The 22,254-nt window shown below is 38.8% G+C and overlaps 1 protein-coding gene across 1 annotated transcript in view; it reads left to right on the top strand.

Moving 5' to 3' along the window:
* The window catches only part of EXOC6B (exocyst complex component 6B), a 565,697-nt gene that overhangs the window by 318,919 nt on the left and 224,524 nt on the right, over window positions 1-22,254 (top strand). The window contains exons 16-17 of the mRNA XM_004609116.2: window positions 953-1,064; window positions 13,236-13,370. Of these exons, the coding sequence (XP_004609173.1) occupies window positions 953-1,064; window positions 13,236-13,370 (247 nt within the window). The remainder of the gene's footprint in view (window positions 1-952; window positions 1,065-13,235; window positions 13,371-22,254) is intronic.

Raw genomic sequence — 22,254 nt, 5'->3', positions numbered from 1 at the left:
TTGTATGGGAAGTCTCTAGAGACACTAGTTTGATAAATTAAAAATATCAACATTCTACAAAGGAACTTGGAAGTGTGGAGGTATAATGGTTTCAGATGAGGAATTTTACACAGTACTGTGTTTTAATACTCTGGGCGTGAGTGCTAGACTGCCTCGATAAAGCCTTCTCCTGTATACTCAACTTTACCATGTTGATTAATTTCTCTGTCCTGACATTTCCTAATGTGGAAAGCATAGATAATAAGAAAAGTATTTGTGGGCTAGAGAGATAACACACTGGATAATGCACTTTCTTGGATGACACTGACCTGGGTTTGATCCCAGCTGAACCCTTCCAGGAGTGATCCTTGAACATAGAGCCAGGAGTAAGCTCTGAGTACCACTGTGTGTGGTCCAACCCCCTACTCCCCCCCAAAAAAAAAGAATAAAATTGACTCATTTATTGCAAATATTTAGTGAATTTTAATATATTTCTAATGCTTCTATTAATGATATTTGTTAATTGTTACATACTTATTATATACAATAAATGTGATTTGCTTCTATTGATAATAATTATTAATATTTATACACTTACTTGGGCAGGCCTTCCAAGCCAAGGGGCCCAGGGACCATTTCCAGTGATACTTGGACACCAGGCTAGGATGCCTGGTGCTTGTGCCCAGCATTGCAGTGCTGGACCTCCAAGGGCCACACCTAATGCTATTTGGGGGCCTTCAGGGGGCCTTCAATACCAATATACATGGTATTGCTTAGTGTGTGGTAGTGAGAGGAAATGATACTGGATCAAATTGATGACCTTGTTTGTGCTTAATACATACCCTTGAACTATGAACTATCTCTCTATATATGATGATATTTGTATTATTATTATAGCAGGTATCATTGTATCTTGTTTATTTGAGAACTAGTTTTGCCACCTGCTTTGAGTGACTTGACACTTCTTTTTCAGCTCAACTGAAGTTGATGACATGATTCGTAAATCTACAAACCTGTTGCTAACCAGGACTCTCAGCAACTCTCTGCAGAATGTCATTAAAAGGAAAAATGTTGGACTTACAGAGGTAAAGCTGTTTTTAATGGCAACAGCCAAGTCAGTATGCAAATACATCCCAAAGCACTGGACCTTGCTTGTGAATTAACTATAATGTTATGCCAGTGTGCCGTGTTCTTCTGGATGAGTTTTTAATGGGGAAAGTACAGCATGAAATGTCACGGTTTTCCTTTGGCCACCAAAGTATTTGTAGTCACTTTTTCATTGTTTTTACTAACTTAACTACTTTTTCTCTTTTTACCTCCTTTTTTTGAAGTTGTGGGGAAAAATTTGTATAGCTTGCCATTTGGGGGAATGGAGACTATATCAGCTTCAAATTCCTATCCAGCTGAATGCTAGTTCAACTACAACATACAATATGAAGTCACATTTTGTCAGCATACATCATGGGTGCAAGGATACTAGTATTCATAGTCATTGGTTAGTGTTCGTTTCCGCTTTTGTTTTTGTAACTCTTGTATATTAGTGGTGCATTATTCTGGAAATTTGGGGTTGAGAAAATATGAGAATGGCAATTTATCACTTCTCAGGAAGCTTGTGCAACATCATAAGAAGAGGAAGGACATTGTGCATATCTTTAAAAAATTTATTTATACACCGTGTCTTACAAAGTTGCTTATAATACAGTTATATAGGCATTCAGTGTTCTAACACCAATCCCACCACCATTGTCTCCTTTTTCCCAACTACGTCCAAAGCCTGTTTCTTTAGCAGGCACAACATATTTTATTTTACATTGCTTTGTGCAACTAAATGGCTCATGGAATTATCAAAAACTACTTCAGGGGGCTGGATCGATAGCACAGCAGGTAGGGCATTTGCCTTGCACGCAGCTGACCCGGGTTCGATTCCCAGCATCCCATATGGTCCCCTGAGCACTGCCAGGGGTGATTCCTGAGTGCAGAGTCAGGAGTAACCCCTGTGCATCGCCAGGTGTGACCCAAAAAAAGCAAAAAAAAAAAAAACTACTTCAGTAAAATAAAATTTGTGAAAACTGTTATATCTCACTATGGGGACTTTAAACTCTTATCTGAGAGTTTAATAAGCTGTTGTCGCTAGTTGAACTTTCTGTTATTGTTTTCGTTTGTTGAGCTTAGTTGCTTTCTACATTACTTTCCCATCAATTTGGTGTGCTCCTACTGGGATGTCAGTGTTGTGGAATTTGGAGGCCACATATTCCAAGAACACTGGGGTCTAGTGAAGCTGGGCTGTGAGTCTACCTGGTAGTGGCTGTGGGGTGTGAGTCTGGCTTCTGGGGCTCCAGGAAATACAGGGGTGGGGTGAGGAGAGGCTGCCCGCTCCCACTCTTCGGAGACCTCACAGTTCTCAGGCTACCTTGAATTTTTGTCAGTTTGGCATCTCTCTGCAGAAATGAGTTATGAAGCAGTGGAGTTTGGCCACTGGCATGGCAGCAGCTGGAGGTCATGGGTGCAGCTGCTCGGGCTTCAGCAGCACAGACACTAGACCTGCCTCTCTCCTGAGGGTGCTCCAGAGTCTTCATCTGGGAGACTAGCGTACTCATAAATTTTAGTGGATTGGCTTTCACAGCCCTGGAGATTCAGTTGTGAATCTCCATTGTGGAGATCTTGAGAACAGTATCTTGACAAATGAAAGATTTGATCATTGGCATGATGTTCTAAAATGTAGCGAGGTGGAAGTTTCCTTTCTCTTATAAACCCAGAATTTTGTGGGAATCTTAGCCTTACTTTTTTTTTAAAATTATAGTGCCAAAAGTGAGAGCTTAGAGGAATTTTTTCACAAGGAAAGAGAAAGGCTGGTGACCATCTGTTTTACCTATAGAGCCGGTGTAGTTTGAAAGTCAGTTACTCAAGGAAAATTTAACATTTTTAGATATACACTGTCAAGGATTATGGTGAAATTTTGCAAATGGTTAATGATACTGACCCATAGTTAAAGACAGCTGGACACCAGATGAACGTATATTGCTGATCTTGGAGTAATTTTCTCTTTGTCTGCATTAAAATTTTAAAATACTATATTATAATGTAGGCCATTGGCAGTAATTGAGTTCTTATAAGAACTTTCTTTTTCAAAATTGAAAATAACATTTCACATTATTAAGGACAGATCTCTTCATTTTGCAAAGCTTTCTGCTTCCTGACATAGAAATATTAGGTATTACCTTTATGTGCTTGGGAATAAGCTAACTGCCAACTTCTTTTCATAGTCGGGAGAGAGAGAGGGGTGAGGGAGAGAGAGAGAGAGAGAGAGACAGAGAGAGACAGAGAGACAGAGAGAGACAGAGAGACAGAGACAGAGACAGAGAGAGATTGCCATAGAGGCTGGGGTGGTGGCGATAGGAGGGAAACTGGAACCTGATACACTGGTGGAGGGATGGGTATTGGAATTCTGTATGACCGAAACCTAATCATGAACAGCCTTGTAAGAGTCTGTCTCACAGTGATTCAATAATAAAGTTTTTTAGAGAAAATGCTCAATGTGATGGAGTAGATGCTTGGCATGTCCAAAGCCCTGCAGTCCATCCCTGGTACCTTGTGGCCCCAGGAGCAATGTCAGCTGTGACCCTGGTGCTCCCGGGGCACTGCTGGACCTGGGCATCAAGCTCTCAGTTCTACATCAGCAGACTGGGCATCACCAAGAGTGGGTCCTATAAAATATTTGATGCCGTTTACCCAACAGATGATCCAGAGGGGCAGCCTCATGAGCATCAGTAGTTCCCGTGGTTGCTAATAGTGACGATGGTGAGGATCAGGACGATCAGTAGGTTTCGCTATTCTGCAGAAACTTCTGTATTTTTGAAATTAGAGGAAAATTGACAGTATTTTTTCCCTCTAACAAATCCACAGTATTTTAGAAGAACTCATTTTCTGTTTATATTTTGTATCCACTGTTTTGCCCATGGGGCTTTCTGTAAAGCAGACTATGTTTCTCTTACTGTAGTAAATTTCAATATTCCTTTTTCACAGCTCCATCTCCTTTGAAATAAGAAACTTCCCATACCTAGCAGGTAACCAACACAAGTAGTACAAAGCAATCACCAGTCCAGAGAGCCATGCTAGTGCTGTCAAAGGGACCTTCCCCCGACCATTTTTCCTGGTGATTTACTTTATGAATAAATTGCTTGTCTTTAAAAGTCAATAAAATAAAGTAAAATAAAAAACGAAAGTTGGAGTGAAAATTAGGAAGTCCTCCAGTTTTGCTAGATTGTACTATTATCTGTTCATCTCTGAATCTCAGAGAGGGCAGTCAGTTCATTATTTATTCTGTGAAATATCTCTATATTCTAACTAGATATACATTATTCAGTTCAGCAACATCTGAAAAAGTCATTTTAAATAAGTAAAAAAACAGGAACATCTAGCAGGAACAACATTGGTCTCAGAATACTCAAGTTTATTTGTGGCAGTGCCACTTATTTCCTGTGACATCTTCAGAAAGGACCTTGGTTTTGAGGACTTCATTGCCCTCTCCAAGGGTATCTGCCAATCAGTGAAAGATAGAGGCAATAAGAACTTACTCAAAGGATGACTATGTATTTATTCTCGGTTCTCTTTCAGTGAATGCTAAATATTATTCCTAAGTCATTGTGTTCTTTGAGACAAATGTACTTTTGTTATCAGTATTTTTGCATATGAGTGAAGGAATCATCCATATACTTCTTGTTTATTGTGGCTATTCTAGTACTGTTTGCATAGATAGATGCACACACCCTGAGTGATTTTTTTCCCCTTTCATTGTCAATCTTTGAATAACTGTATTACTCACTTGTGGAAAGAGATGATATAATTTCTTTACAGATAACTAAAGTGAGTTCACATCAAGAATCATCATCATAATAGGCAATGTTTGTGGAACAACTCAAATTCCAATTACAAAGACCATCTCATTTAGTACAATAATATTTGAAGCAGGCTGGGCATGTGTTATTACTCCCATTTTATAGAGGCATAATTAAAGTTCAGAGAGATTGCCCAAGGTTATACAGCCAGCAAAATGATAGAATGGTACGTCAGTCTAAGTTGCTTTTCTCACGGTTCATCACATTTACACTAATGCACTGCCCTCCACATCGATTTAATTATTTCATCATGACAAAGTGTTGTAAACAGGTAGTTCCAAGTAGCATAGAAATTCTTCTAGTTAGAGGTGGTTTTGTGAGAAGCAGCAGATAAACACTCAAAGAATAGAAGTAGTATAAACACACAAATTTCACAGAAAACAATTTCAGTATATCAGACCATTCTTTTAGGCCTTAAGTTCTTATGAGCTAATGTTTATCTAACTATCTTATTTTGAGGTTACATGGTATCTAATCTTGCCTTCTGTTCATGTGCTCTGTTCTCTATCTCTTTTTCTCTCTTTACACAGACTTTCTTGCCTTTCTTTCCTTCTTTCTTTCTTTCTTTCTTTCTTTCTTTCTTTCTTTCTTTCTTTCTTTCTTTCTTTCTTTCTTTCTTTCTTTCTTTCTTTCTTTCTTTCTTTCTTTCTTTCTTTCTTTCTTTCTTTCTTTTTCTCTCTCTCTCTTTTTTCTTTCTCTCCTTTTCTTTCTCTCTCCATCTTTTATTTCTTTCCTCTCATCTCCTCTCATCTCCTCTCGTCTCGTCTCGTCTCGTCTCCTCTCCTCTCCTCTCCTCTCCTCTCCTCTCCTCTCCTCTCCTCTCCTCCTCTCTCCTCCCCTCCACTCCCCTCCCCTCCCCTCCTCTCCCCTCCTCTCTCCCAAATTGAGCCAGTTCAGTACCTTTCAGTTGTAGGACCTATTGGAGCTTGAGTAATGCCTTGTTTAGGCATCAAGACTCACTGATTCAATCTTTATGTACAAGTGTTTCCCTCACACTACTTCTTCCACATGCATGGGAAGAACAGCAATTGTGTCATGTTTATTCTATTTAAGTAGCCATTTAAAAAAAATGGGGGGAGGGCACACCCAGCCAGTCTCAGGGGCTATTCCTGACTCTGCTCAGAAGTGACCCCTAAAAGTGCCCAGGAGATCATAAATGGCACCAGATCAAACAGGAGTCAGCTATCTGCAATGAAAGTGCCTTAATCCCTGTACTATCACTCTAGCCCCAAGACTGTTTATTCTAAAGCAAACTCTCTCTGTTCCAGTAGTCCCCTTTCTTATAATAATTGTACTCCTTCGAAAATGTACTTGATTTTCTGTGTAAAATGGGAAAATAAATAGCATGTATTTCTTAGGGTTCTGAGGATTCACGGAAGAGGAAAATATTTAGAAAAGTGACTAGAATGTAGTCAATGCTTAATGCAGAGCACCTGGTGGTAGAAAAAGAGTTCTGGGGGCCGAGGATGTGGTTTGGAGGCATTAGGTTTGACCCCCAACACTTAGGAGAAGGAGTGAGAAAGGAGACTGTACGTTTGGGGCAGGTGATCAGTGATTAACATGCATATAGCCATAGTGCAGAAATGGATATTTCCAATGAAAAGAAGGCAAAAGATTTAAAAAGATATTCTGGTAAGATACGTGATTTCTCTGTTACTAACCTTGCAGTATTTAGTGAGTACCTTTGATGTGACAGACATTGATCTAATCCCCAAGGATAAGCGAACAACAAAAGAAATCGATGCTTAGTTTTTTGATAGTGACAGAAAACAATACACACTAGGATACGCTAGTCCTAGAAATGATAAAAATTGGTGAATGCTGTGGAGAGAAGAAGAGCCTGAGCAGAGGAAGTCAGAGAGTGGTAGAAGAATGTCATGGTTGGTCTTTGCACAAAGGAACAGCAGGGCTGGGCAGGTTATGCAGGTGGTGAGAGCACATACCAAGCATGTGTTGGGACCTGAGTTCCATTCCCTGAACCCACCACGTGCCTCACCCCCGCCCCCCCCCACCACAGCGGCACTGTTTGGTGTGGTCGGAGGATCCAGCAGCATCAAATCACCAAACCTTGTACTGACCCCTCAGGCCCGTACCACCATGTGAAGCCATTCTGGGAATGACGCCTCACATACCTACCCAGCCCTACCTCCTGCATCCCTTAGGGTGGCACCTGTACAAATAAAATAAAGTGGCAAGTCAGCACTTTAATGATGCTGAGTTGTCATTGAAAGGTAAGGATCATTATTGGCAAAGGTTATAACTAGAGCAAAGGTCTAAAAGCAGTTAAGCTTTTGATAAGTTGAGGGAATAAGAAAGAAGTAAAGGTAGCCAGAGCAGAGAGAGCAAAGGGAAGAAAAAGAAAATTAAGCTAAAGAGGCGCAGTGGTTTGTGGTTGGCCATTGTAAAATGTTTGCTTTTTCTTTTGAGTAAAACGGGAAGCCATCGTAGGATTTTGATTAGTAACTTGAGATGACATATTTTAAAAGGCTTTTAATGTGATGTTGAGAGTGAACTATAGGACGTAAGTCATCAGAACGACCAGTTAGGGACCAGTGAAAATTGTTCTGTGAGATTTCCTGGAAGAGTGATCAGATTTGAAGTGTAAAATCATCACACTTTCCTGAGGGGAATTTTGTTACTAAGCGAAAGAAGCAAGGAAACGAGACAGCAACTAAAAGGGGAGGTGGCCAAAGCGAAGGTTCTAGTATTTTTTTAATAGGAGAAGTCACGCATGTTATTTCTGATGAGAATGATGCAACAGACAGTAAAGAGTTGATGATGTACGAGAAAGGGGGAAAATCCCTGGAGGGGTGTCCTGGAGTAGCAGAGAGAGAGTTCAGAGTCTCCTGCACAGCTAAAGGGATTGATTTTAGTTAGTGTGAAGTTTCCCTCTGGTAAAAGATGGGAATCAGAGGATGGGGATGCAGACAGTGGTGGTTGGATTTGGGTGTGGTGGCAAGTACCAGCAACTCAGTTTTCCCAGTAAAAGAAAGGCAAGTAGCTCAAAGTAGGGGTGAATAGCAAGTGTTGGGGTTGAAGGAAAGAGAAGGTATCTCTAGGCATATGGGAAAGACAGCTGGTTTGTGTTAGATAATGTGATTATTTCATAGCATTAAGTGTCTGCTTTGGCCACTTGACATGAAGGAGAAACTAGCTAGCATGATTGTACGTGTGTGTGTGTGTGTGTGTGTGAGTGAGTGTGTGTATGTATGTTTTTGTTGTTTGGGGGGTCACACCTGACTGTGTTTAGGGCTTGCTCCTGGCTCTGTTCTCAGGAATCACTCTTGGAGTCCTATATGGGGTGGTGGGGGTTAAACCCCAGTCAACAAGGCAAATGTCCTACCAACTATACTATTTGTTTGATCCCAAGAATATGTTTTCTTAAGGTATATTTTGTTGGAGAACTAATCAATCCATATCAGTAATAGTTCTCAGCAATAGGGTTTTTGTTATATTTTGATATTTCAGTATTTATATTACTATTTATGTTTATTAAAAACTTCTTTGGTACCATATTGATATCATTATCCAATTTTAAGATTGTAAAAATATATTATAGCTTTGCTTACGTTCATAATAACCAGTAGTTTGTGGGGGCTGGAGTGATAGCACAGTGGGTAGGGCATTTGCCTTGAATGTGGCTGATCCGGGTTTGATTCCTCCGCCCCTCTCAGAGAGCCCTGCAAGCTACCGAGAGTATCTCGCCTGCATGGCAGAGCCTGGCAAGCTACCCATGGCGTATTCGATATGTCAGAAACAGTGACAAGTCTCACATAGAGACATTACTGGTGCCCACTCAAGCAAATTGATGAGCAACAGGATGACAGTCACAGTGACAGTGAAAGTGAAATTTTGCTATGTTGATAGAAAATTTTAAGGTGAATTTTCTTCATCTTTTAAAATCATCATCTAAAAAAACGAGGGACCCTTGCTTTCTAGTGAAGAAAGAAGCCTTAAAATATAAATTGAATTAAAAAGAATTTAACTATTACAGTTGATAGAAATATTATGCCTTCACTTTATGTCCCTCTTTGGATCTCATTTTCTTAGAGGTCTTCCTTCACTCACTACCCTGTCTGTTTCAGAATGGCTGGGACCTACCATCACCAAGTAACTCTATTCCCAGTGGTTTTTATCACCTGATATTGTACCCTATGCTTTCTTTAGTCCATGGGGCAACGCCAAGAATGTTTTCTGTCTGTATGAATTGTATATAGTTGTATGTTATATACATAGTATATATTCATGGTACATAGACGTTCTTAACTGAAGAAAGAGAAGTTATTCTTTTTATTCTTTTTAATGAGTTTATTCTTTTTAAAGAGTAAGTAGGTAAGTGGTACTTAACAATAAGTACCTTTTATGGTAAAAACAGAGTTGCAAAGTTCTTGCTACTGATAGCAGTTTTGATATTTATTTATTTACAATTATAATTGTGCCTTAGGAAGCCTGTTTAAATGACTAACTGTTCACATTAACCCTTTGTGTTTAGTGTAATTGAGATTGATGATCATATGGCTTTTTCCTATTATTTTCCAACTCTAGCCACAAATGTGGCCACGCCAGCTCCAGGAAAAATTTTGTCGCTCTCTTCTGGGAGCTTTGTTTTATAGTCTCTGGATCTTGGCTGTTGATGAGATTACATGGCGCTGGGGAGGAATTTGTGGGTGTGGCTGCCAAGCTACTGGAAAACTAGGGATCTGGGTGGAGGAGGCCCAGTCCCAATCTGAGGAGGCTTGGAGATCTCAGTCACGGGTCCCACACACCTGGGTTCCTCTACTGGTTTCTTCATGAGTGAGGCTCGTCCGAGAGTGTGGAGAATGTGTGCAGCACCTCATTACTAAGAGCAATGTCATTGCTAATGTTATATTGAAGCATTTTATATTTAAATATTTTCTTTGTATGAAACATGAATTGAGAACCCGGAATTTCAAGTATTTTCAGTGTTTGTCTTGAACATGGTATAAAATGAGTATTCAAACTTATTTGTCAGGGGGAAGTACCCTGAGTGAAACAGAGATCAAATTTCATGAAATCTTATAGAAAGCTTAAGGTGTTTCACTGCATAAATGTTGCCACCATATAATTGTTGCTGTATTTAAGTGATACCAGCACAGTTTTTTTAAAGCTTCACTTAATAGTTACAAGTCACTTTATTTTGGGGGTGGGGGGGACGGGCTTTAAATATATGACAACCATGTTGTGAAATGCAGTATTTTTATGAATGAGATTGCAGGATGCTATTTAATTTTTTTTTTTTTATCTTCTTGCTGGTCCAGCAGTTGAGTTGTATTGATGGGTAGGATTGCAAGGAGTGTGACTTCTCATTTTCTTGCTTTGTGTTGGTTTCTTGGAGTTTCCCTGAACTAAATTCTCTCTCTTTAAAAAATAAGCTAAGATCAATTCTAATGTAAGAGGACTTGGTTTATAGTAGGCAATGGAAACCTCCTTGCAAGTTAGGTCTTAGTTTGAAAGGACTGAAGATATGGAAGACATTTTTTTCTTCTGTAGTTTATCAAGAACAAAGCATTTATGTGCCATCATGATTATGTTTCTTCTGGGGTCTGGAGAAGGATCAGAGAAGGGTTGTCCATAATGTACTGTACCTTCCTCGTTAGATTTTCACTAATAAGGAAGCACAGGAAAAAAGAAAAATTCTGCTTCTTCAAAACATTTAACTCAAATGTCTTCTGTCATCTCATTGTAAGAAAGGTGATGGTTTGTTTAATAGTGTTTTCTTTTTTAGGCAGTTTTTATAGAACTTTACATAAGAGGTAACCTATAATCCCATCTCTGTCAGCTTTACGTCCTTGAAACCATATTAAGGACAGTTGTGATTGCTGCGGTGATTTTTTTTTTTTGCAAGAAGAATGGGAAGTAGGGGTTAAATATATCAAAGGCGCTCAAACTCTGATGGAAGTTGATACCTGAAATTGCTTCATTTCATCAGTAAGTTCAAAATTACCCCCAAAGCATCTGGCTTTACATTTGTAAATGCCTTTATAAGGATTTTGGTTAGCTGTCATTCAGGAGTAGAGATCACTTAGACCTCATTAACAGACAATATTCCTTCTGAAAATGACATGGTATCTACTGTAATCCTAGAGTGTTTTAATAGTCTATTCTATGCACAGCAATGAAACATTTCAAAAGTGACTGACAGCCAATTGGTGCAATTCATGGTGATCTTTTGTGTTGACAGATCTTTAAAAAGTCATGGTAAATTACTACTGTACCCAGTGAAACGCCTCCTTTTTTTTTTTTTTTTAACTGCCAATATCCTGCAAAACAGGACAATTTTCTCGTTGACTGCCACTGTTTTTTATTTCTATAACATGACACAATTTCTCCTTATTATTAGGATTTCTTTTGATAGAATGTGTTCCCTGTCGGTAATGCTGATTTTAAAATAGAAAGTCTTCAGTTCTCCAAATTAACTATCTTACTTTTCTGACTTGAACATCACGACAACCTTGCCAGTTGCCATCCCCCCAGAGTGATTTAATTAAGACAATTAAAAAAAATTAAAAAACAAATTCTATCCTCTGAGAGAGGTTGAAAGGAGAAGTGGTAAATTGCTCATTGAGCAGTTATTCCTAGAATGCTCTAAAATTAAAGACTGATTGTTTTTGGGTAATTTTATGGGAGACAGGGAACTGAATTTTGTGTCCGAAATTCAGAGTCTCCAGATTTTAATTGTGGAATTGATGGAAAGGGCTTCCCGATTAATGTAAACTTATTTGGTGAGTAGTAGCAATGCTATGGATACCTCGACCCAAGTTGTCCTATTTGTTGAAATTGCATCTCTGGATTCTGTGCTTTATCACTTTGTTTTAGAAGTAGCTGTTTTCCTCAGGTATTCTAGCTGATTTTTAGTGGAGTAGGAAATACCTTTTTCCTTAGTCCAACCCATTACTATGGTATCTATGAATGTCACTGAATTGACATGCATTATTTTAGAACGAATTATTATTTTTTAACCCTATACAGAGTACAATTGGGGTGGTAAGAATATAATTTTTGATTATAGTTCTAGTAATATTTTTCTTTACTATCCCAAAGCATGATAGTCATACCTAGTATATCACTTGTATCACTTGTCCCGTTGCTCATCGATTTGCTCGAGTGGGCGCCCGTAACGTCTCCATTCATCCCTGCCGAGTGCTACTATAATCCAATAGCATCTGCTCGCTCCAGGAACATGAAGAACATCAAACTGTTTTAGCAGCCTCTCCTTACTCATCCTTCCCAACACTGCCGTATTGGGGTCTCTTTCAGGGTCAGGGGAATGAGGCCCATTATTGTTACTGTTTTTGGCATATCAAATATACTATGGGTAGCTTGCCAGGCTCTGCCATATACCTACTGTATATAATACCAACTCTTAATAATTATTTTGTAATAGCATTCAATTTTGAAATATGTAATGCCTCCCTTTATCTTTATTTCTAATTTCTTATCCCTTCATATTATCTATCTATTCTCTCCTAGCTCAGGATCTCACTAGACTAAAAAATTATTTAATTCATCTATAGCCTTACTTACCCAAATGCCTGTTGTTTGCAACAGCCCTACCACTAGGCATATTCTTGTGAAAAGGAAAATTTAAAGAGAGGGGGGTAAAAGAGAGTAAAAGGAAATGTATGATTCCACTCCATTGTCTTTATTTTAAATTTTAGATTCTGGGAAATGAACTTATATGGTTAAAATAAATTGCAGGCATCACTCCTTATTTGTTTTATTTTTTTACATAGAGCAGAATCAAAATATGGAGAGCTAGAGTTAATAACAGACTCACTGTGATTTAGAAATTATTGTTAACATTTTATAGATTTAAGAAATAACTTAGGAAAATTAAGTAATTTCAAACTCAAGAATTTATAAGCAGTTAATTCCCTGGTTTCTCTGATATTTGTGCCTGTGTTCTTTTTTTCCATGAGCTAATGTAATACTGCAACTTATATACTGCAATCAATATCTAATCATCAAGCATAGTTTTGAAGCTTATTCTTCTTATTTCAGTTATTCTTTTTTATTTATGTGGAAGTTTAATTCATTTGGTAATTATTTACCACAAACACTTGGCTAATTAAACAAAGCAGTTTTGATTTTTTTCCCATTTTTTTAAAAGAACAAAGACAGAAGATATGCTTTAAATAGAGTGACAGATGCTCTGATAATTGTGGGAAATACAAAATGGTTTGGGAGATCAGGGATACAATAACTAAGCCTGGGCTTTGACAGTACCCTTTGTAGAGTAAAGATGGCTTGTCATTGTGTTTTTCTTGACCAGGAGATTAATATTCATATTCAACCTGGGATGTCTTGTCAATGACTCTTTTGTATGCTTTTGTTTTCTAGCTTGTGCAGATTATTATCAATACAACACACTTGGAGAAATCCTGTAAATACTTGGAAGAATTTATCACCAATATCACTAATGTACTTCCAGAGACAGTTCATACCACCAAGCTCTATGGTACCACAACTTTTAAGGTAACCAGACCTTATAGTACTGTAGAAATGTTTCTAGTTTACATAGTATGGAATTGTTTCTAAATTATGAAATAACATGGTTTGTAGTTTGATTCATAGAATGCTTTTGAGAATTGAAATATTCAAATGGAATAGAATTTAAATGTCTTAATGTACCAAAAAAAGTGATGTACACAGTATCTACTAGTGTGTTAAATAACTATAGAGTGGAAATCCTTGTCCAATAAATATGTGCATTAGATAATCACAATGCATCTTTTATTTATTTATTTATTTTATTTGACTATTAAAATATATCTTTTAATCGACTAAAGCTGATCCAAAAAGCTACCCATCAACCTGAGTGCCCAAAAACAGATGATTGGATAAAGAAACTATGGCCCATATCACTTGTATCACTTGTTATCCCATTGATCTTCGATTTGCTCAAGAGGGTGCCAGTAAACGCCTCCATTTGTCCCTGTCTCGGGCTAGTGTAGCCCAATGATATCTGCTTGCTCCAGGAACAGGAAGAGCCTCAAACTCTTCATTCAGGGTTTTGACGCAGAAGTCTAATCATTTCGTTGGTGGGCAACCACACGGTCTTTTGGTGTCCCGTGGAATCTAGTTGGTAACAGCTCTAGTCCAGTGGTCATCTCTGAATTGCATTACGTGTCCGGCCCATCTCATTTTTGATGCCTTGGAAAACGAGACAGTGTCCCTGATTCTTAAAAAATCAAGTCATTAAATTTGCCTATAAATGGATGGACATGGAGAGTATCATGCTGACTGAACATGTCAGAAGGAGAGGGACCGATATAGAATCACTGCATTCATTTGTGGTATATAAAAAGCATATGTAGTAGAAGATTAATATCCATGGCTAGGGAAAACAGAGTTTTGAGGACTGGTTAGTGGTTGGAACTAACCACAAGTATGTGTGTGGCTGAGGGTAGGTAAAATAGAGAAGAGACCAGTATGACAATAATACCTGAGAATGATCACGCTGGACAAGATCTGAGAGTTAAAAGTAGATAAGGGATATTCTTGATAACCTTTCAGTATCAATTGTGCAAACCACAATGCCCAAAAGCAGAGAGAGAGAGAGAGAGAGAGAGAGAGAGAGAGAGAGAGAGAGAGAGAGAGAGACAGACAGAGAGAGAGACAGAGACAGAGACAGAGACAGAGATAGACAGAGAGATAGAGATAGAGACAGAGAAGAGAAGCATCTGCCATAGAGAGTCAGGCAGGGGGTGGGGATGAGGGTGATGGGAAGGAACCTGGGGACACTGGTGCTGGGAAATGCACACTGGTGAAGGGATGGGTGTTGGAATACTGTATGGAATACTATTCATCCAATCATGAACAGCTTTGTAAGGGTCTGTCTCATAGTGATTCAATAAAAAATCATTTTTAAAAAGAGGTTTTCTTAGAGGAAAGTGTGTGAAAATGTATATGTATATTTTTTTAAGTCAAGATTGGTTGTCTTCTACCTTACACTCAGCAAATGCGGTGTGCTACTCTTGGTATATCAGTGGCATAATTAAATGAAATTTTGTGGCTGCGCACCTAGAATTCTAAAATTTGTTCATAGGGCACTAGAACTGGCGTGAAAAGAAAAATTCTTTTAACTGATGGTGACTTTAGTCTGGAAGCATTTCTGCAGCATGCTGCTCTCTTCGAGATTCATTTGTGAGTCTGGATCATGGTGGTAAAAGTGCTTAAATGGCACCTAGAGGCAGTTCGTGGACATGACTGCCAAGAAAGTGGAAGTGTAGGGAAATGGGTGGAGGGGTGTACATTTCAAAGGAAAAGAGGGTGGATGGGCCTGCGCGCGGGACTTGAGTGTTAGGTGGCTGAGAGCTGCCTCTCCAGGGTGGATGATGGCGGCAGCAGCTGGATGAGTGAAGGACCGGAACAGGAGCCGGGCCCCAGACTGGTTGGTAGTCAGTTTATTTCTCTCTCCTCCCCTCTCTCTCCTCTTACAGCACAATCATAGTTGTTGTTTTGGTCATAGTCTCAGTCATCAGAGTTCCGTCATCCTAGTCTCTTTGCAGACCTCAAAGTCCTCTACTTCCAGTCCTCAGCATCTAGTCTTCAGCATCTAGTCCCCAGCGTCTTCAGCATCTCATTCTCATCATCTTCAACATCTAGTGCCCAACGTCTAGTCCTGACTTTCTCATCTCCAACATCTAATTCCAGCATCTTCAGCGTCTCGTCCCCAACATCTAGTCTGGACTAGCATCTAGTCCTCAGCATCTTCAACAACTCTTCTCCTTACAGTATAGTTATATAGAAATCATGAAGGTTTGGGACACAAAGGTGGGGTTGAATGTTATCATAACAGAAAGAGAGGTAAAGCCTCTCCTCCAGGAGTTTAACTCAAGGACAAAATCTCATTTGAGGATTCAGCACTCCAGATTACTAGGAGTTCTGCTCAAGGAGGGGATTACATTCAGTGTGTATTGCTTTCTCCTTTCCTTAGCTAGTAATCCATTTAAATAGTAATTGTAAAGTTACTTCTTATAATATTTCTAGCAATGTCATTTCGTATGAACACAGTAAGAGATATATTAAGCTTAAAGGCTGGCTCTTTCTGGGGACATCTCACTATGTATTCCAGACCATAGTCCTCAGGTCAGGTTAGTTTTTCTTAACTCCAACAAGGTCCTTATTCAGTTATTTCTTTTTGGGTCATGGCAATGTTTGTCCATGACCATGCTCTTAACTTGTAGTTAAGTATTGTGGTGCTTGGCCTGGCCCATTTCGATGCCAGGGTAGTTCACAGCTTGCCCTGGGTCTATCCAGTCCCTCGTCAGGACTCTGCTCTTAGAGTGGATACCCAGGAGTAAATATTATTTTGGGGTCAAATAACTCCCATGTTACATAGCATAGCATCAATGTCTTCCTGTGTCTACACAGAAAGGACATTGCTAAATAAACCATGCAATTACATAAAGGAAAGAGAAAAGCAATGTAGGATTATTAGTGCTTGATGGAATTGGGTGTGCCTCAGTTGCACTGTTGTGGGAGTGGCTCAATAAACTTTAAGCTCCATGGGGTGGCACAAGGCCAATTTAGTGTACTCAACAGAGGGGCCCATTCCGGACTCCAGAAGCGTGAAGATTGCAGTCACAAGTCCCACATACCTGGGTTCTTCAGTGGATTCAATCCATGCATGGGGCATTCTGGGTGAGCCTGTGAGGATCAGCTGTGAGTGTGGTGGTGATTGGGTTCTGGAGGTTTGCAGCTGCCTGGATTTTTTTGGGGCAAGTGGAGGGACACACCTGCCTCCCTCCGAGGTGACTTGGTGATATCAGCCTGGGTGGGTTGGGGAGGCATCTCTGCAGCGTGCTGCTCTCCTCCGAGATTCATTTGTCCTTTTATTTTAATTAATTAGTCTTAATTAATTTAAGCTCCTGTGTGGTGTTTAGGGAGCCAAGGTGCTACTCCCAGCTATATTTGGCTTAACTATGTGGGTCTGACAAGGCTTCATTCAGAAAATGGGCTGCTGTTTGGGTCTATTTGTACGTGGGGCTACCAGGACTCTTATCATCAGTGCTTCAGATTGAACTCAGCCTAGCACTTGTAAGGACTAGCTATCATCTGGGTCCACATTATAGATTTTAAATCTTTTGTAATTTTTTTTCAGTTATACTTTAATCAGAAAAGTGCAAGTTGGAGGTTGGGGGGGCAGGTAAAGGAGATAGTAAACCAAGCAGTGGCTCACCCGAGTATAATCTCTGGCACTGAATATGGCCGCCCAATTCCCATCAAGGGTGATCCCTGAGCATGCAACCAGGAGTAAGCCCTGAGCACGGCTGGGTGTGGCCCCCAAACCAACACCCCCCCCAAAAAAAAGTTAATAAAGGAAAAGTTAGATATTGCACACAAAATATTGGTTTGTACCTATGTAATTAGGTCAGCTGCCAGATGACTTTTACATTCACGATGTTACTATAGATTATTTCAAATTACCTATAAAGGTACCTCAAACAAAATTTATTGTATGTCATAGTGTATTGATATTATTACTTTCAAATTTCTAATGATATCTTATTATAGTAAGATCAATACTTTTAGTGATTAAAAGAATTATTTAATTAAGAGCTTCCAAGAATGAATACAAAACTAAAATGAGAGTTATTAGCACTTTTGAATGACTTTAATTTGTTTAATAAGAATTAGAATTTTTCTTGTAAGTGTTATTATAAAGAATAAATGGTTATTTTTAAAAAATTCTACTTGGTTTACAATGGAGGCTAAAATTTTTCTAAGAAAGAAAATGTGAGATGGACTATAGTTCATTGTTCAACAGAGATTCATTTATATACATCTATATATAGAAAACATGTAATATATGTTGCTATTCTTCACCATCTCAATTTTCTTATGGCAGGCACCTTTCAAATTATGGTAGGAATCTTCCCCATGGAAGCTTGTGTATTTTGTTGCTGCTCCAGTATTAAAATTGCTGAGGGAAAAGGAAAAACAGACAGGAAGCCATAGGGGTTGAACATCCAGTTAAATACTTAGTCAAGGAGAAACTCTGGTACCACTAAAGGTCATGTTGACAGAGCTTATTGGAAGCACTGATCGCCGAAAACGCACTGAAAGTTTATTTTTACCAGAATTGCTTCAAGCCAGCTAAATCCAGAGCTCAGCATAAACATGGCAATTATAACAGCTACATGTTATGTATTTTCCTAAGCTACTGTTTCCAGAAAACTTTCCCTTACACATGGAAACCTTTATGCCGAAAAAAGGACAAAAAGGAATCAGGTCTTGAAGGTGTTGCAGTTTGTTCTTGTTTTCATCAGAGATGACATTACAAAGCTGGCATTCTTAGCTTTCTTTGTTCATAAGTATGTTCTCATTGTTGCAAAATACAGTAAGCATATTTATTTAAACTTTTACAAAAATTATTTGTGTACCTACTATATAAGTGTTTCAGATATAGAAAAAAATTGTACTTAGGGTATATAATCTATGGGGAAGAAAGTCTGTATATAAGAAAGCTCTATAAGGAATATTAAGTTCTATAAAGACTATGTGAAAAACACTAAAACAATATATTAAATATATTATTCCTTAGTGATTGACTATCACTGTATGACTGTACCACTGTCATCCCGTTGGTCATCGATTTGCTCGAGCAGGGCGCCAGTAATGTCTCCATTGTAAGACTTTTTGTTACTGTTTTTGGTATATAGAATACGCCACGGGTAGCTTGCCAGGCTCTGCCATGGGGGCGAGATATTCTCAGTAGCTTGCCGGGCTCTCTGAGAGGGGTGGAGGAATTGAACACGGGTCAGCCGCATGCAAGGCAAACACCCTACCCACTGTGCTATGGCTTCAGCCCAGTGATTGACACATTAAAAAAATTTTTTTTTATTGAATCACTATGAGATGGACCGTTACAAAGCTGTTCAGTCAAACAGGTTTCAACTGATTATGTTTCACCCATCCCTCCATTCCCTCCATCAGTGTACGTTTCCCAGTACCAGTGTCCCCAGTTTACCTGCCATCAGCTCTCTACCCACCCCCCACCTCCAGCCTGCCTCTATGGCAGGTGCTTTTCTTTTCTTTTCTTTCTCTGTTTCTGTCTCTATCTGTCTCTGTCTCTGTCTCTCTCTCTCTCTCTCTCTCTCTTTCTCTCTTCTTCCCGTCCTTTCCTTTGGGCATTGTGGTTTGATTGCACACATTTTTAAAAAGCACCTGTCACATACTATGCAATTTATAGGCATTAACAAAATTAACACAATTAATGTATCACTTTAATTTACAGAGCTAATATTTAAGTGGACATAATAGATGATAAGAGAACCAAAATTTTTTACATAGTGTTGGATAGTAATATTTACTGGGAAGAAGAAGAAATGATCCAAATGAAATGGAAATGGAGTCATTTGGATTTCTGATAGATAAGCATTACAGCCAGACAGAACAGTACAATAGTAAATACTAGTGTGTTCAAGAAATAGCAGAAAGTTCACTCTCATGGTGATGTATCGATTGGTGGTAGTAAAAATGATCAGTAATGATATGATTGGAGTTAGAAGATTTATAAACTTACTGCTAACATGAATGATTTTTATTTTTTATTTTTTGGGAATTAAATATGAAGACTTTAGATGATTTGGGGCAGTTGCTGATGTAATTTATGTCTTAATGGACTCCAGTGATATCTGTGTAGAAAATAAATGTACTGTAGCTTAAGGGTCTTTTATTTCTCCATGCTTATAAACTGCCTGGTATGTAGTAGGCACTCATACAAACTTGTTGAATCAATGAAGGACAGAATATCTTTAATGTATTATTCTGGAAGAAAGCCCAATTTGTAGACTATTGAATAGTACACGTAGAAGATAATGGTTGCGTGAAAAATAGTGGTGGGGTAGAAATATAGTAAGAAATAGTTTGAAGAATAGTCTATAAGAAATAGTTTGAAGATGGCAAATTATTGCTCGATTTAGCTTAGGGTTATAAGAAAAAGAGTGGATAAAGTCGAGGATAATTTGGACTAAGTAAACTGAATAAGAAAAGTTGTTGCACTCACATGGTTAACATACTTAGAGTAACATACAGTATGTATGAACATACTGAAGGACAATATGATCAACTCTTCTATTTTGACATAGTACATTTGAGATATTTAGCAGTTACCCACATAAATATTTTCCACTGGCAGAAAATTCACAAATGGAGCTGAAATTTAGAATGCACTGATATAAAGATGAAATTTAATGCCATGTGCTGGAATTTTCTTCTGGAAATTGGATATAGATTGAGAAAAAGTGTGGGGATTGAGCGGCAAATCAAAATGGACAAGTTCAGATAAGGAAACAGCAGCCCCAGATGAAAGAAACTGAAGAAGACACAAATAAATGGAACAGCACTTTGTGTTTATTCAAAATTTCCATTATTAATGTTAAATTTATAATTACTATTTTCATAATTTTATTTATAATTTAAATTGTTACTTTAAGCATTACTAAAATGTTCATTCTTGAATTGAGGGGTAGTTCAGTGGTAGAACATCTGCCTTGCACTTACATTACATGTGTGAAAAATTAGTCTCAATCTCTGGCATTGCAGGAAAAAAAAAGCATACTGGTCAAAGTGATTTACACTTAAGAGCAATTCTTAGAAAAATTTCAATGGCAATTTTTCTTTGAAATAGATGAAAAAACCTTAATTTGTGTTGAACCATGATAAGTAATCAAATCAGTCCTAAGAAGAATGAAAGTGGAGACATCCTGCCTCCTAATTTCAGATTACTTTACACAGCTGTATTAATCAAAACAAGATGCTATTGATATAAAAATCGACATAGCACCCATTGGGGAAAAGTAGGCTAGAAATAAAAAGTCAATTAATTCATAACATAGGAGCTTAGAATGTATGTAGGAAAAAAGGATAACACTTTGTCGGTAGATGGTATTGGAAAAATAGGACATCTGCAAAAGCACAGGGGGAGGATGGAGGTGAAATAGGATGGGGAGGGCGACATTAGGAGAGTGGTGGAGGGAAGCCTGTACTCTGGTGGAGGATGTGGTGCTGGAACGTTTTCCGTAGGGAATCCCACCACTTTATAGTATTGTAAGCTACGGTGCTCAGTACTTAATTTCTTTTTTTTAATTATTTTTTAATTAGTGAGTCACAGTGAGGGTACAGTTACAGATTCATACATTTTGTGCTTGTTTTTCCCTCATGCAGTGTTCCGGAGCCCGTCCCTCCACCAGTGTCCATTCTCCACCACCAATGAACCCAGTATCCCTTCCACCCCCCAACCCCATCCCCGCCTCTGTGGCAGGGCATTCCAATTTGTTCTCTCTCTCTCCTTTTGGGTGTTGTGGTCTGCAATAGGGGTATTGAGTGGCCATCATGTTTGGTCACTAGTCCTCAGTACTTAATTTCTTTAAAGTTAATGTATCTTTTTAAGAAAGAAGAAATGAAACTAGACCCCTGTTATATCACAATACACAAAAATGAACCTAAGGGAGTTAAGGACTTGAACATGAGCTCTGAAATTGTAAAACCCATAGAAGAAAGCATAGGAGTGTTCCGGAAACTACTTGGCTCTCTGCTTGGACATAACTCCAGATCATGCTCAAGAAATCATGTGGTGTTAGAAATACTACTCAAATCTTCCATGTGCAAAGCATGTACTTGCTCTTTGTACTGTCTCTTCGGTGGTGCTCAGGAGCTGCTTCTGGCTCAGTGCTTGGGAGCCACTCCTGGCATTGTTCCAGGAACTGTGTAGTGCCAGCAATCAAACCCAGAGCTTTATACATGCACAGCAAGTACTCTACTATGAGTCCCAGTCCCACCCCCAAGCATTTTTCTAAACAAGAAATACAAGTGCCTGCCCAGGAATATTGCTCCATAGTTGGAAGCCTATCTCCTGACCTGGGGGAGAAGGCAGCTGGAATAGGGAGGGGATCACTAAGTCAATGATGGTTGGAGGAATCGTTCAGGATGGGAGATGTGTGCTGAAAGTAGATAAAGGACCAAATGTGATAGCCTCTCAGTATCTATATTTCAAACCATAATGCCCAGAAGTAGAGAGAGAGAGAGTATGGGGGAAAGTGCCATAATGGCAGGGGGAAGATTATGAAGGGGGGGGAGGTAATACTGGGAACATTGGTAGTGGAGAATGTGCACTGGTGGAAGGATAGGTGTTCGATCATTGTATGACTGAAACTGAAATATGAAAGTTTTATAACTATATCACATGGTGATTCAACTGAAAAAAATACAGGTGCTCAATATGTACTTTAGTAAAGATGTTGCACATCACCAATCACCAAGACAATATAGCTCAAAACTACAATGATATATTATTTCATACTTGTTGGAATATCTACAGTCAAAAAGACCACAGATAGCATATATCGATTAA

This window comes from Sorex araneus, chromosome X (assembly GCF_027595985.1).
Source record: "Sorex araneus isolate mSorAra2 chromosome X, mSorAra2.pri, whole genome shotgun sequence".
In the NCBI taxonomy this organism is placed as follows: domain Eukaryota; kingdom Metazoa; phylum Chordata; class Mammalia; order Eulipotyphla; family Soricidae; genus Sorex; species Sorex araneus.
This window is presented reverse-complemented; position numbering and strand designations above follow the sequence as displayed.